The following is a 16,622-nucleotide window of genomic DNA, read 5'->3' on the forward strand; positions in this document are numbered from 1 at the left end:
CCAAATATTACTTCATTTTTTAATTGTAAAAGAAAAAAAATAATGTTAAAGTTAAATCATGCTTACTCCCTCAGCATATTTTCAGAGGCAAATGTCAAATTGTTTTACTTTATTTATGATTTGTCAAATGATGACAGCTAGACTTTGTATGAAATAGTACAGCCCCATGATACCAACACCGAAAGACACAGTGTGTGTGTGTGTCTAAGTTTAGAAATGTACAGTTACATGCATCTGTGTTTGTCAGGAACATAATGATAATGTCTTTTAATGACTACTGACCTGACTGTAATTGATACAATAATGGTAGGAGCAACAGAGACAAGGAAATAAAAAACAGCAGATGGTTGAGCAAAGGAAATGGCCCTTTCAGACAGAGTGATATATGATAGTGAAAAAGAGGAAGAAGTGGTAACGGACAATGAGAGTCTCATTCAATATGTTTGTGACAAAAAGTGCAAGCATAAGAAAACAGTAAAAGTTTATGTGTGGAGTATGTTTTCCTCTAACGTATGTTGACGTAATAACTTAAACTACATTCTTGTATCTATCGAGCATTTCTTATTTCTATCTGCTATGGATGCAGCTGCTTGTATGCAGCACACACATGCACTGTGTGTTACTCATATTTATCTATTTTTTGCTTGTGAAAAGTTTTCATTATAACTTCAATTTAAGTTCTCAGATGTTCTGTCTGTTACTGTGACTTCAAATTCAGTTTACGTGTATATGATTTCTCTTTACAGGAGAAAATTTAGCCACACAAGTTCAGATTTTAGTTGTGCAGGCTCTCACATTGTATTCTACCCGTTCTCATCAAATCTACAAGCTCACACATTTTTAAGCATATTTATCTTCATAGGCATGTTTGACAAACAGGAAGAGCTGCAGGGAAGAGTGTGGGACCAGGTCCATCTGTACAGACTATCAAAATCCAATAGGGTACAACTATTGTAGATGTTTAAATATAAAAAATGGCTTAAAAGTGAAACAGTGGCTGAGCATGGATAGCGAGTAGACGTGTCCAAAACCAGCTCCTGAAACATTCGACAATAATTTAATGCAAACTTAATAGTTAACAGCTGTAAACCTGCCAGTATAAACCTCAGTGACACATTTTACTAGCAAAATGTCAGGAACGAGAAAGACCAAGGGGAAAAGCCAAGCTTCGACTCCAACCACGGATGACAACGTGAATGCTAATGACACCAAGCCGACATTGGCTAACGTGATGAGTCTTTTGGAAAAGTTCAGGGAAGAGACTCACACCTCGATTGCAGCGGTACAAACAACTGTTATGTCTTTTGGGGGACGCTTGACGGATGTCAAAAACTCACTGGGAGATATAGACTCCAGAACATTACAATTGGAGAGTCTGTGTGCTCAGCTAGCTAAAGGAAATGCTGCCCTTAGCGAGAGGCTACAGGACCTGGAATCTCGTAGTCGCCGTCAAAACTTAAGAGTGATAAGCATCCCGGAGGATACGGAGGGACCAATGATTACAGAATTTATGGAGGAATTTTTCAGTGAGACTTTAGACATGCCCAAGCAACCAAATCAGCTGCTTATCTGTGACAGGGCGCACAGAAGCCTCGGAGCGAGAGACCCCAGACGTCCCCCTTGACCGATCATCGTTCGGGTGCATCACGACCAGGTGAGACAAGAAATACTTCGGCGATCAAGGGAGAAGGGTGTGCTGACTTTTCGAAACAACAGAGTTCACATCTTCCAGGACTGGCCCCCAGACGTTGCGAAAAAGAGAGCTGCATTCAAGGATGTAAAAGCCAAGATGAAAGATCTCCCTGGTGTACGGTATGGCCTGATTCCCCCAGCAAAGCTGCAGATCACCTTCCGAGGTAAGCGACAAGTTTTTGACAAACCAGAGGAGACGGAGATTTTCTTTGCCAACACTATCGCCCCTGCCCTAGAGACAATTATGGATGAAGCAGCTGGGGCCGAACGTGACAGTGAAACTACTGACTGAATCAAAACGTTACGCACGTCATGTCGGCTGCTGTCTAAGGCAAGAGTTAAAAGGCAAGAGTTAAAAAAAAAAAGAATTAAAAAAAATACCACTTTTGGACACTAGATATCACGCTGTTACTGTTGTTTGGCAGGGCTCCAGAGTAAGTGTTTGCAGATCAATAATGTTATGTTAAGGAGCAATGGTTTTAGTGCTAAATGCACCAACTTGTGCACTTCTACGGGTAGAATGGAAGTGTCGGGGGGAGGTGGGTTTTGTTTCTAAGGGTTTAGTTTGTGTGTTATTTTTATTGATATGTTTTTTTTTCCTTCTTGTTTGGACAGAACAATTTCATGTTGTGTATATCTATGGTAGAAATGGCAGATTACAGGGTACAAGTGATTATTTTAAGTGCACCACAATTATTTACTACTTACATTTCAATATATCAAATTTGCTATAACAGCCCTTAAGGTGTGCTCATGGAATGTACATGGCATCCATAACCCAATTAAACGGAAAAAAATCTCAAGTTATCTTAAAAAAGAGAAGATTCAGATAGCTATGTTACAGGAAACACATTTAACTGACTCAGAACACCTCAAATTAAAAAAAGATTGGGTAGGTCAAGTGTATCATGCATCTTTTAACAGTAGGAGTAGAGGTGTTGCCATTCTGATACACAAGTCCCTTCCACTAACTGAAGTGGAGATTAGGACAGATAAATGTGGTCGATACGTTTTAATCAAAGGTCTTTTGTATGGAGAATTTACATCTTTTTTGAATATTTATGCACCTCCAAACCATCCAATAACATTCCACACGCATGTATTCTCTATTCTCTCAGACTGGTTGTTCCCCTCCTCAGTGGTGGGTGGAGACTTCAACTGTTGTCTACATCGCCTTGATAGGTCCCATAAGTGGCAACTCAATTCTCGCTTCAGTCAGTCTCTCTTGCAATGCCTCTCTGAATTATAGTGATGGGATTTTCGGCTCTTTTTCGAGATGCGGCTCTAATGGCTCTTCTTACTGTGGAGAGCCGGCTCTTTCGGCTCCCAAACGGCTCCCCATATATATATTTTTTACATTATTAATTAATTGATAGCTTAAACCTAATTTTATAACATTTTGTTTCATTATTGACATTGTTAAGCACTTATGATGAGTAAAAATGCAGCATAACGATGCTTTATAAATAAAAGTTTTATTATAACCAATTAAATGATCACAAAATAGCACCACTTCCACAAAAATAACTTAAAATAAATTAAACAATTATAAATACAAACACGCTTGACACGAGGACAGCAGAGGACAGGAAAAAAGTGGACAAACTTTTTTTCAGTGTTTCCCGTCACCTTATTAATTGAAAGCTGCGTGTGATTGGTCAGATGTGCGGAGCACACGCTTGACATGAGGGCAGTGGAGACATTAAGGCACCGACCGAGGAAAAAAAACTCTCCGTCTAACACTGGCAGAAGCAGAGCAAAACGCGCAAGGAGAGGGAGAGTGAGGGGGAGGGGAGAGACAGCGAGGCACCGAAGGACAAAAAAAACGACTTGGGGAAAAAACTGTCGGCTCTGTGGCACTTGCAGAGCATAAGCGCAACGACAGGGTGGCGGAAAGACAGCGAGATACTGAAAGAAAAAAAAACGGCTCCCAAATAGGATCCCAAAACGGCTCCCATTGTGGAGCCGGTTCCTGTCGTTCACTTCAAAGAGCCGGCTCTTAGAGCCGGATCGTTCGCGACCGACACATCACTACTGAATTAGGTCTGCTTGACACTTGGAGAACATTACACCCCAATGCTAAAGAGTACACATTTTATTCAAATGTACACAAGACCTCCTCTAGAATTGATTATTTCTTTACACCTAAAGTGTCAATGGGGAATGTTATTTCATGCTCAATTGGAAATATTTTGATATCTGACCATGCACCAGTATTTCTTGAAATTTCATGTTCTGCCGAGAGACAATATGGTGGATGGAGATTTAAAAATGATCTGTTAAAAGACCCTCATTTCAAAATATTTGTCAGGGCACAGTTCCAATATTTTATGGCAGTCAATAAAACACCCGAGGTAAGACCTCAACTCTTATGGGACACAGCTAAAGCGTTCATACGAGGGGGCATTATCTCATACACGGCACACCAAAAAAAAACTCAAGCCAATAAGCGACTGGAGCTGGAAAATCAATTATCAGATTTACAGAGGAAGTTTAATATCAGTCCATTACCTGAAATACGGTTACAACTTGATGCAACTAAAACAGCCCTTGAGACCATTCTTACTTCAGAGGCTGAGAAATCTTTACTTTTTTGTAAGCAGAGGATGTATGAGCATGGGAACAAGCCAAGTAAATACCTTGCAAACTTAGTACGAGAAAAAAGACAAGCACAGGCTATACCAGCTATAAAAGACAAACACGGCAATAGACAATATCATAACAAGGACATTAATGCTATCTTCCTGTCCTTTTACGAGAATTTATATAAATCTGAGACAACACATGAGTCCAAACAACATATGCTGCATTTTCTGTCGCCCTGTCTTTCCTCAGACGAGAGGAAATCACTCAACGACCCAATTAGTGAGGAAGAACTTCTCATTGCAATAGGCCAACTTAATAATAATAAGGCTCCTGGGCCTGATGGCCTAACAGCAGAATTTTTTAAAGAATTTAAAGACTGCTTAGTAGAGCCAATACTCTCTGCATTGGGACAGTCCTTTGAAGATGGTACTTTGCCAAGCTCTGCATATGAGGCTTGCATCTCTCTGATTCACAAGAAGGGTAGACCAGCAGATGAATGTGCATCCTTCCGCCCAATTTCCCTGCTAAATTTAGATAGAAAACTGTTAGCTAAAATATTAGCAATGCGACTTGAGACTGTGATGCCACAACTAGTGTCTGCTGACCAGACAGGGTTTATAAAGGGCCGCAACTCTTGTAATAATGTGAGGAGGTTTTTAAATTTAATACAGTATGGCAGCAGGATCACAGAAAAAGCATTGGTAGTGTCACTGGACGCCGAAAAGGCCTTCGACAGAATAGAAATGCCTTATTTATTTCATATTCTAGGTGTTTTGGGCTTGGGGATAATTTTATACAATGGGTAAAAGTATTATATGCTGCGCCAAAAGCATGTGTGCTAACTAACGGCAAACGTTCTAATGTCTTTCCACTTGGGCGGGGTACTGCTCAAGGGTGTCCATTGTCCCCTCTCCTCTTTGCACTAGTCATAGAGCCATTAGCAGAGGCTATCCGCACAGACGATTGCATTAAAGGTATCCAGACACAAATGAAACAGCATAAAATTTCCCTCTATGCTGATGACATTTTATTATATATAAGCAAACCTGTAAACTCTATCCGTCGCATTATTGAACTCATCGATATGTTTTCTACATTTTCTGGATATAAGATCAACTACCTCAAATCAGAGGCAATGTCTCTTTCCAAGCAGAATCCCTGTGTATCTGCTGATGCCTCCCCATTTAGATGGTCCCCCTAAGGGTTTACATATCTAGGCATTCACATTACTCCTCTCTTACCTGATCTGTACAAGGCTAATTTTGTCCCCCTTATTCGCCGTATTAAACAAGACCTTGCTCGCTGGTCTGGTCTGCCATTGTCACTTTTGGGTAGGTTGCACCTATTGAAAATGAACATACTCCCACGTCTATTATACCCCTTCCAAATGGTTCCAATAATACTGACACGCACATCCATAAAGAGTTAAATAGTGAACTCATATCTTTTTTATGGCGTAACAAAGGCTCAAGATTGAAATTGGCAAGATTACAACTCCCAGTAGGGAAGGGTGGACTGGCTGTTCCCGACATTAAGTTATACCAATTGGCATGTCAGTGCAGATATATTCGAGACTGGTTTCAGGAGGATCCAGAATCCACATGGCTGGATATAGAGTCTGAGAAGACATCCCCTACACCTTAAAGAACATTCTATACACGTCAAAGAAATGGGCAAGCTCAGCTGTAAAGGGAGATTTTCTTTTACAAAACACACTTAAAGTTTGGAGGTTGATAAGGAAAATAGAAGGCCAGAATAAAGTCACATCTTTACTGACCCCACTGCATTTCAATCCAGATTTCCCTCCCAGTCTTGAGAAAGGTTCTTTCAATGTGTGGTATGACAAAGGTATTAGGACAAGAGGGATATATGGGTAAATGGCTCAGTGTTAAGCTTTAATCAGCTGATAACTGAAAAAAAAAGTACCAGCCATGCAACTTTTTAGATATCTCCAACTGCGTAGCTATGTTGCAAACACTGCCAAGAAGTGTCAGACTAGTTGTACAACTTCCCCCCTGGAGGTTATATTCACTGGTGAAAATGACTCAAAATTAGTTACAAGAATTTATACAGAGTTCTGCAAGGTGATGAAAGAGAACACAACGACAGTGCGTTCAAAATGGGAGACTGACCTTGGTGTTCAAATACAAACAGAGGATTGGGACGAGCTATGGGTTAATCTAAATGGCTGTTTTACCACTAATAAAGCAAAGGAGCTACAATTTAGAATCACACACAGACTACACATCACCCCATTGCAACGTAATAAAATGAACCCGGACCTATCAAAGTTTTGTAACAAGTGTAAAATTGAGGAAGGCTCATACATTCACTGCCTATGGGATTGTGCTCACATTAATACGTTTTGGGGAGATGTACTTAAGGAAATCAATGTCATTGTGGGTAAAACAATTTGTATCTCTCCTTTATTTTGTATCCTGGGTATGGACCCCCCAGATATCTCTGCCACCAAGTTGACACTTGTAAAAATTTTGCTTTTCTGTGCCAGAAGATGTATTCTGTTAAAGTGGGTGTCAGAAGAGTCACCCAATGTAACACAGTGGATAAATGGGGTGTTGGAATTCATGCCTCTTGAGGACCTCAGCTTTTACTTAAAAGAGGAACCTTACAACTTTGACAAAATCTGGGGGCCATTTATGACTTACCTGGGCCCGGACTGTTTGGAGACACTAACAAAGGGGGTATGTGGGTTGGCCTGGAGAGAATAGTTTGTGTTGTCCATGTGCTTGTGCCTGTACATTCCTTATTAATTTTTTTGTACTAAAGTATCATTGTGCCTGTGTCTGATGCCAATTGTGATAACATGTAATTCTGTCTATGTTCAATAAAAAAAAATTAAAAAAAAAAAAAAAATTAGATAAATGAAAGTGAAACAGTAAAATTGAAACTGTGTGTTTATGCATATTGAACTTCCTGTACGACTTTGCCAAAAGTGATTTCTGTGGTGTAGAGGTGCCATTATTTCAGAAGCAACGGCTACTGTTGAGGACAAAAACTACAGAGTCCAGTGTGCCTGAAGTGCTGGTATAAATATTTATGGCACTGTGTTCAAGTCAAAGTTTGCTTAAACAATGACCAATGCTATGAGCAAACTCAAGGGTTAGGTATTCAGCTGTGATGATTCGGTTTAGGGTAAAATGTTTGTATGTGTGTGTTTGCGTAACTTACTATGGCGGTCACATCATTCTTCTCCTCCATGACCGCAACAGAGTATTTGTTGGAAGGCATTGCTGTTGCAGTTGACTGGTCTAGTGGCTGTTGTGACTCCTTTTCAAACCTAGGCAAGACATGGAAACAATGAGGAAGACAAACAAGACATTTAATTAACTTTTATATCTCTTTTGCTAATTGTGGGGATTTGGGTGGAATTGCGACCAATTATGTCTAACTCAATAAACTAATCACAAACTCACTGGGAAATATTTGCATATTTCTCTGTTCTTTCCAGCTTTTGTCAGCTTCAAACTTCTGAATCTGCAGTCAAAACTTTAGCACCCTCTGACTGTTTTACAAATTCAAACAAACACATGTGTATCAATTCCAGCACCTCGGCATGCAGACTCCTTCTACAAACATTTGTGAAAGAATGGCTCGCTCTCAGGAACTCAGTGAATTCCAGCGTGGTACCGTGATAGGATGCCACCTGTGCAACAAGTGCAGTCTTGAAATTTCCTCACAACTAAATATTCCACAGTCAGCTGTCAGTGGTGTTATAACAAAGTGGAAGAGATTGGGAACGACAGCAGCTCAGCCACGAAGTGGTCGGCCACGTAAAATGACAGAGCGGGGTCAGAGGATAATGAGGAGCATAGTGCGCAGAGGTCGCCAACTTAATGCAGAGTCAATCGCTACAGACCTCCAAACTTCATGTGGCCTTCAGATTAGCTCAAGAACAGTGCGTAGAGAGCTTCATGGAATGGGTTTCCATGGCAGCTGCATCCAAGCCATACATCACCAAGTGCAATGCAAAGCGTCGATGCAGGAGCTGGGCTTGGCCCCTTAGTTCCAGTGAAAGGAACTCTGAATGCTTCAGCATACCAAGAGATTTTGGACCATTTCATGCTCCCAACTTTGTGGAAACAGTTTGGGGATGGCCCCTTCCTGTTCCAACATGACTGCGCACCAGTGCACAAAGCAAGGTCCATAAAGACATGGATGAGCCAGTTTGGTGTGGAAGAACCTGACTGGCCTGCACAGAGTCCTGACCTCAACCTGATAGAACACCTTTGGGATGAATCAGAGCGGAGACTGTGAGCCAGGCCTTCTGTCCAACATCAGTGTCTGACCTCATAAATGCGCTTCTGGAAGAATGGTCAAAAATTCCCATAAACACTCCTAAACCTTGTGGAAAGCTTGCCCAGAAGAGTTGAAGCTGTTATAGCTGCAAAGGGTGGGCTGACGTCATATTAAACCCTCTGGATTAAGGATGGGATGTTACTTTAGTTCATATGTGTGTCAAGGCAGATGAGCCAATACTTTTGGCAATATAGTGTATGTTATGCAGTATGTCTCTAAAAAGCTGAACACACGCGCCTGCGGGTGCTCCCTGCGAATGCGCGGCTAATCCTGCAATCTATATCCTTGAGCTTAGAAACACTTTTTGATGCGCTAAAATCTGCTGTGCTTGAAATGGAAACCAGAGAGCAGAGGGAGGAGACAGCCCAACCAGCTAATTACACCAACATGGGCCCAATTTCCTCTGTCCCCTCAGGCAAACAACGAGCAGTACAGCTACAGTACTAGGTGTAGTACAGTACTTCAGCAAATTTTCGACCAGACTTACGTAGGCTGAACAGCTTACTGAAGACACTGAGGACAACATCACTACTTTGCAAAAAACAGTTGCCAAGCTCCAGAAGCAAGTAACTTCTCTTACTGGGAGTACCACTCCCAGTGCTTCCCTTTGGTAGCAAAAGCCTCTACATTCCGAGAACAAATCAGATCGCAAGATTGATCACGTGTCTTCAAGTCTTTTCAACTTTCCATTGCAGAGATGCTGTTTTGTGCGCGGGTCCGGATAGGATCCGGCGCGGTGTGCAAGTGGACTCCCAGGCGGACCCGTTTTCCGTTGCAAAGGCAGTGCAAGTCTTTTTGCTATCTGGGATGGCTATGCATGTGCAGGACTCAGACAGATTTGTTTATATGACACCTGCGTTATATCTCACAAATATAGGGGAAATATAAAAGCAAAAAATTGCCAGACTGTCTAGTGTTAATTCAAATAATGAAGGTCGTCCATTGCAACACCCATCACTGCTCAAGCTCAACGAGGCAGCATTTGATTTAAGATTAAGATTAAGATTAAGATTAAGATCAGATTTATTGTCATGCATACATGCATACACACGAAATTTGTCCTCCGCTTTTAACCCATCCAGGTTGGCACCTGTTTGACACACACATGCACAGGGTCACACACTCAGAGACAGATGCCAACCTGGAGCGGTGGACAGCCATGAGGCGCCCGGGGAGCATGGGGGGTACGGTGCCTTGCTCAAGGGCACCTCAGCCATGACAAGGAGGTGGACTGACACCCCTCCAGCTATCTGTGCGAATGTCACGTCCATGGGGTTTTCCCCATGTTTTTAGTTTCATGTTTTATCATGTGTTAGTTTTTAAGTCCATGTTTAGTTAAGTTTTGCCATGTTTTAGTTTTGCCTTTGTTTTTCCCTCACTTCCCATGTTCTGCTCATTAGTTTCACTCACGTCACCTGTATTCATTGTCCCCAGCTGCACTCATTCACCAATCACTCTCAGTTCAGTATTTAGTTTCCAGTTTTCCCCTTCAGTGTTGTGAAATCCTTTCCCCGATTTCACCATTCCCTTCTTGCCACGCCACGCCACGCCAAGTGCATGTCACGTCACGTCACGTCACGTCACGTCACGTCACGTCACGTCACGTCACGTCACGTCACGTCATGTGTTTTGTTTTTATCACAGTCATGTTTTGTCCCACAGCTTAGTTTCATCATCCGGCTCAGCCACGCTTTGTTTTGACTTTTTGTTTTTTGTGAATAAACCAAGTCTGCTTTTACAACTCTGAAGTCCGCATCCGTGTCCTGCCAACCCCAACCCTGACAGAAGGATTTCACCAACCATGGACACGGCAGACTATGCAGCCTTCTGGGAGCTGGTCGGGGACTCCTCGCAAAAGCTGAACATTGCTAATGACCTTATGGACTTCTTTTTGCAGAAGCAGGTCCTGCAGAATATGTCGGGTGTGTCACCCATCTGGATGGAGGTCAGGAGTGTGCAGCGCGCTGTGTTGCTGGACATTTTCGGCATGAAGCCTGAAAAAATAGCCGCGCTGTACAGATCCTCCCTCACCTCTCCAACACCACAGTCCATAGACCCAAAGTCCACAGATCTGCAGTCCAGAGATTCCCAGCCCAGAGAGCTAGCAGCCAGAGAGTCCACAGAGCTTTGTTTTGACTTTTTATTTTTTGTGAATAAACCAAGTCTGCTTTTACACCTCTGGAGTCCGCATCGGTGTCCTGCCACCCCTTCCCTGACAGCGTAGTACCATATCCAAAGCATATGTACTGTTATTTTTTTGGCGAACTGCACATCTGTCTATCTCTTTAAATAAAAACTGTAGTGAATGAGAGCAAAACAGATACCTCCATGCAAGTATAAGAGAGAAAATATGATAAACAGTAATAAAAAGCTAAGGTATGCCAAATTACACAAGAACTGAAAATCTGTGGCAACAAGGTCTTATGGAGTAATGAATAACCCCAGAACTGAACTCAACATTAATGAAGCAGTGTTGGATAATCTTACAATAGAGCAAAAGGCAACCATCATCCAAAACGGAGATTTGGAGCTTTGCCAAAATATGGTAGTCTCTACATGCTATTTCTAAGAGGAAGCTAGTACATGGAAAAACACTGTTCACTAAAACTTTTATATAGCATAATTTGACAAGAGTCAATAACCTAAGAAGGATCAGAAATAAACTTTGATCCCATATGAAAAACATTTTCCTACCTTTCAGCTCTATATAACTGCAAGAACAGCTCAGATCTGATCGAGAGGTTTAATTCAATTCAGTTTCAGTTTATTTTATATAGAGCCAAATCACAAGAAATGTCATCTCAGGGTGCTTCAAAGATACAGTCCAATTCAAGCCAATTAGGATCCAATTAATTGTCCATCCATCCATCCATTATCTTCCGCTGGTCCGGGGATCGGGTCGCGGGGGCAGCAGCTTGAGCAAAGAGACCCAGACGTCCCTGTCCCCGGCCACTTCCTCCAGCTCTTCTGGGGGGACCCCGAGGCATTCCCAGGCCAGCCGAGAGACATAGTCTCTCCAACGTGTCCTGGGTCTTCCCCGGGGCCTCCTCCCAGTGGGACGGGCCCGGAACACCTCACCGGGGAGGCGTCCAGGAGACATTCTCACCAGATGCCCGAGCCACCTCATCTGACTCCTCTCGATGCGGAGGAGCAGCGGTTCTACTCCGAGCCCCTACCGGATGACCGAGCTTCTCACCCTATCTCTAAGGGAGAGCCCAGACACCCTGCGGAGGAAACTCATTTCGGCCGCTTGTATTCGCGATCTCGTTCTTTCGGTCACTACCCACAGCTCGTGACCATAGGTGAGGGTAGGAACATAGATTGACCGGTAAATCGAGAGCTTCGCCTTCTGGCTCAGCTCCTTCTTCACCACGACGGGCCGGTGCAGAGCCCGCATCACTGCAGATGCCGCACCAATCCGTCTGTCAATCTCCTGTTCCATTCGTCCCTCACTCGTGAACAAGACCCCGAGATACTTGAACTCCTCCACTTGGGGAAGGATCTCATTCCCGACCCGAAGAGAGCATTCCACCCTTTTCCGGCCGAAGACCATGGTCTCAGATTTGGTGGTGCTGATGGTCATCCCAGCCGCTTCACACTCGGCTGCGAACCGCTCCAGTGAGAGCTGAAGGTCACGGCCTGACAACGCCAACAGAACCAAATCGTCCGCAAAAAGCAGAGACCCGATTCTGAGGTCGCCAAACCGGACCCCCTCAACGCCCTGGCTGCGCCTAGAAATTCTGTCCATAAAAATTATGAACAGAATCGGTGACAAAGGGCAGCCCTGACGGAGTCCAACCCTCACAGGAAACATGTCCGACTTACTGCCGGCAATCCGGACCAAACTCTGACACCGGTCATACAGGGACCGAACAGCCCATATCAAGGAGTCCGGCACTCCATACTCCCGGAGCACCCCCCACAAGAGTCCCCGAGGGACACGGTCGAACGCCTTCTCCAAGTCCACAAAACACATGTAGACCGGTTGGGCGAACTCCCATGCTCCCTCCAGGATCCTGCGGAGGGTATAGAGCTGGTCCACTGTTCCACGGCCAGGACGAAAACCACACTGCACCTCCTGAATCCGAGATTCGACTATCCGCCGGATCCTCCTCTCCAGTACCCCCGAAAAGACCTTACCAGGGGGACCACCACCCCAATCTGCCAGTCCAGAGGCACTGCCCCCGATGTCCACGCGATGCTGCAGAGGCGTGTCAACCAAGACAGCCCCACAACATCCAGAGCCTTGAGGAACTCAGGACGGACCTCATCCACCCCCGGGGCCTTGGCACCGAGGAGTTTTTTGACCACCTCGGCTACCTCAGCCCCAGAAATGGGAGGTCCCACGTCCGAGCTCCCCAACTCTGCTTCCTCATCGGAAGGCGTGTCGGTAGGATTGAGGAGGCCCTCGAAGTATTCCCCCCACCGACTCACGACGTCCCTAGTTGAAGTCAGCAGAGCCCCGCCCTCACCATACTCGGTGTTGACGGTGCACCGCTTCCCCCCCCTGAGCCGCCGGAAGGTGGACCAGAATCTCCTCGAGGCCGTCCGGAAATCGTTCTCCATGGCCTCCCCGAACTCCTCCCAAGCCCGAGTTTTTGCCTCAGCAACCGCCGAGGCTGCGTTCCGCTTGGCCTGTCGGTACCCATCAGCTGCTTCCAGAGTCCCACTGGCCAAAAAGGCCCGATAGGACTCCTTCTTCAGCTTGACGGCCTCCCTCACCACTGGGGTCCACCAGCGGGTTCGGGGATTGCCGCCACGACAGGCACCGACCACCTTGCGGCCACAGCTCCGGTCGGCCGCCTCAACAATGGAGGCACGGAACATGGCCCATTCGGGCTCAATGTCCCCCACCTCCCCCGGGACATGGTTGAAGCTCTGCCGGAGGTGGGAGTTGAAACTCCTCCTTACAGGGGATTCCGCCAGCCGTTCCCAGCAGACCCTCACAATACGTTTGGGCCTGCCAGGTCTGACCGGCTTCCTCCCCCACCAGCGGAGCCAACTCACCACCAGGTGGTGATCAGTTGACAGCTCCGCCCCTCTCTTCACCCGAGTGTCCAGGACATACGGCCGCAAGTCCGATGATACGACTACAAAGTCGATCATCGAGCTGCGGCCTAGGGTGTCCTGGTGCCAAGTGCACATATGGACACCCTTATGCCTGAACATGGTGTTCGTTATGGACAATCCGTGACGAGCACAGAAGTCCAACAACAAAACACCACTCTGATTCAGATCGGGGGGGCCGTTCCTCCCAATCACGCCCCTCCAGGTCTCACTGTCATTGCCCACGTGAGCATTGAAGTCCCCCAGCAGGACGAGGGAGTCTCCCGGAGGAGCACTCTCTAGTGCCTCCTCCAGGGACTCCAAAAAGGGTGGGTACTCTGAACTGCCGTTCGGTGCATAAGCACAAACAACAGTCAGGACCCATCCCCCCACCCTAAGGCGGAGGGAGGCTACCCTCTCGTCTACCGGGGTGAACCCCAATGTACAGGCGCACAGCCGGGGGGCGATAAGTATGCCCACACCTGCTCTACGCCTCTCACCGCGGGCAACTCCAGAGTGGAAGAGAATCCAACCCCTCTCGAGGAGGCTGGTTCCGGAGCCCAAGCCATGCGTCGAGGTGAGTCCGACTATATCTAGCCGGAACCGCTCAGCCTCGCGCACCAGCTCAGGCTCCTTCCCCAGCAGAGAGGTGACGTTCCACGTCCCAAGAGCCAGCTTCAGTAGCCGAGGATCAGACCGCCAAGGTCCCCGCCTTCGGCTGCCGCCCAGCTCACATTGCACCCGACCCCCATGGCCCCTCCCACGGGTGGTGAGCCCGTAGGAAGGGGGACCCGTGTCGTTTCTTCGGGCTGTGCCCGACCGAGCCCCACGGGCACAGACCCGGCCACCAGGCGCTCGCCGGCGGGCCCCACCCCTGGGCCTGGCTCCAGGGGGAGGCCCCGGTGACCCGCGTCCGGGCAAGGGAACACGGCGTCCAAAAGTATCACTCATCATAGGGGTCTTGTGAGCTGTTCTTTGTCTGGTCCCTCATCTAGGATCTGTTTGCCATGGGTGACCCTACCAGGGGCTTAAAGCCCCAGACAACATAGCTCCCAGACTCATTGGGGCACGCAAACCCCCCCACCACGGTAAGGTGACAGCTCAAGGGGGAGTTAAATTGTATTGTATTGAATTAATTGTAATACAATCTAATCCAATTAATTACATTACATATCAGTCCAATTCATACAGTGCACAGTGGAAATGAGTACACCCCTGTTGAAAAGTAACATTTTGAACAATATTTTAATACACACAAAAGTTATTCCCAAAACGTGCATAGAGTAAGTTTAATACAACATCTGTTCAGCTTACAACAGAAAAGAAAGGTCAATAATATAACTTAAATGACATATTTGTCCATTTTTGTGAAATTATGCTGGTGCAAAAGTGAGTACACCCCTATGTTATACTCCCTGAGAATGGGCCGTGTTGGCCCGAAATGTCATGAAATGAAAAGGCATTAAAAGGGAGGTCATCGTTGTGCGTTTCATCCTTGCCTTACATTGAAATTTTACATTTTGAGTCTGCACCAGGCTAAAAGAGACGTGTGTGAGATTTGACTGAAATCCTATGGAGAGTATCATGATCTGCTTCAGTAGTCACAGTACATGTTGACAAGCATGTTTCTTTTGGTGAAATTCAGCTTCCTACTGTTGATGGCATCCATACAGCCCCAAACCATGTCACTCCCACTACTATGCACCATCGAAAGCAAATTTGTTCATCTTGGTGTCATCAGATCACAGGACATGGTTCCAGCAATCCATATCCTTAGTTTGTTTGTCTCTGATGAGACAATGATAAACAAATTTGCTTTCGATGGTGTCAAGCATGTGTGGTGGTAAAAAGTAAGCATAGTAGTGGGAGTGACATGGTTTGGGGCTGTATGGATGCCATCAACAGTAGGATGCTGAATTTCACCAAAAGAAACATGCTTGTCAACATGTACTGTGACTACTGAAGCAGATCATGATACTCTCCATAGGATTTCAGTCAAATCTCACACACGTCTCTTTTAGCCTGGTGCAGACTCAAAATGTAAAATTTCAATGTAAGGCAAGGATGAAACGCACAACGATGACCTCCCTTTTAATGCCTTTTCATTTCATGACATTTCGGGCCAACACGGCCCATTCTCAGGGAGTTTAACATAGGGGTGTACTCACTTTTGCACCAGCATAATTTCACAAAAATGGACAAATATGTCATTTAAGTAATATTATTGACCTTTCTTTTCTGTTGTAAGCTGAACAGATGTTGTATTAAACTTACTCTATGCACGTTTTGGGAATAACTTGTGTGTGTATTAAAATATTGTTCAAAATGTTACTTTTCAACAGGGGTGTACTCATTTTCACTGTGCACTGTACATACAGAGCCAATTCAAAGAAAGTAGCCTTGATAAGGAAACCAACAGATTGCACCGAAACTTCATTTCGATCCAATCTCCCATCCTGAGCATGCAGATGGACTGAAAGAGGTGAAGCTAGAATAGAAACCTGTAACAATCATGTGGGTCTAATGCTTTAGATACTTCACCCTTATGGAAGAAAATAGTTATTATGCAATTATAGTAAAAATTTGCAGGGATTAATTCTTTCTTTTTTGCTTCTACAAACACGGAATACCTGAGGCTTGGAGAGCAACGGCAAAAGACCCCCCAAGACAACTATCTCAAGCAACATCCCCCTTTACTGCCATGTATTTGAAAGGAGAGTCAGGGAGGGAGGAAGCAACCAAAAACATCAAAAACAAATCAAAAAGCCATTACAGGGAATCTATTACCACCATGCCCTTTTGTAAAAACAGCATCGATTTACAGTTGTTAAACAATGTTAAATGAAAAAATCTTATTTAGCAATAATTAATGCTAACTACATTTAATCAACATTGTCATGTACCTGCACTTTACATGAGGACAACTGAATTTAATCAAACTAATCTAATACTTCCACCCCGCCATATGGGGAAATGCCTTG

At 45.0% G+C, this 16,622-nt stretch overlaps 1 protein-coding gene across 2 annotated transcripts in view; it reads right to left on the reverse strand.

Moving 5' to 3' along the window:
• The window catches only part of LOC142390033 (DNA (cytosine-5)-methyltransferase 3B-like), a 111,103-nt gene that overhangs the window by 73,157 nt on the left and 21,324 nt on the right, over positions 1-16,622 (reverse strand). For both annotated transcript variants that reach the window (XM_075475354.1, XM_075475355.1), the window contains exon 2: positions 7,468-7,576. In XM_075475354.1, the coding sequence (XP_075331469.1) occupies positions 7,468-7,576 (109 nt within the window). The remainder of the gene's footprint in view (positions 1-7,467; positions 7,577-16,622) is intronic.

The sequence above is a fragment of the Odontesthes bonariensis genome, chromosome 10 (assembly GCF_027942865.1).
Source record: "Odontesthes bonariensis isolate fOdoBon6 chromosome 10, fOdoBon6.hap1, whole genome shotgun sequence".
NCBI lineage: Eukaryota > Metazoa > Chordata > Actinopteri > Atheriniformes > Atherinopsidae > Odontesthes > Odontesthes bonariensis.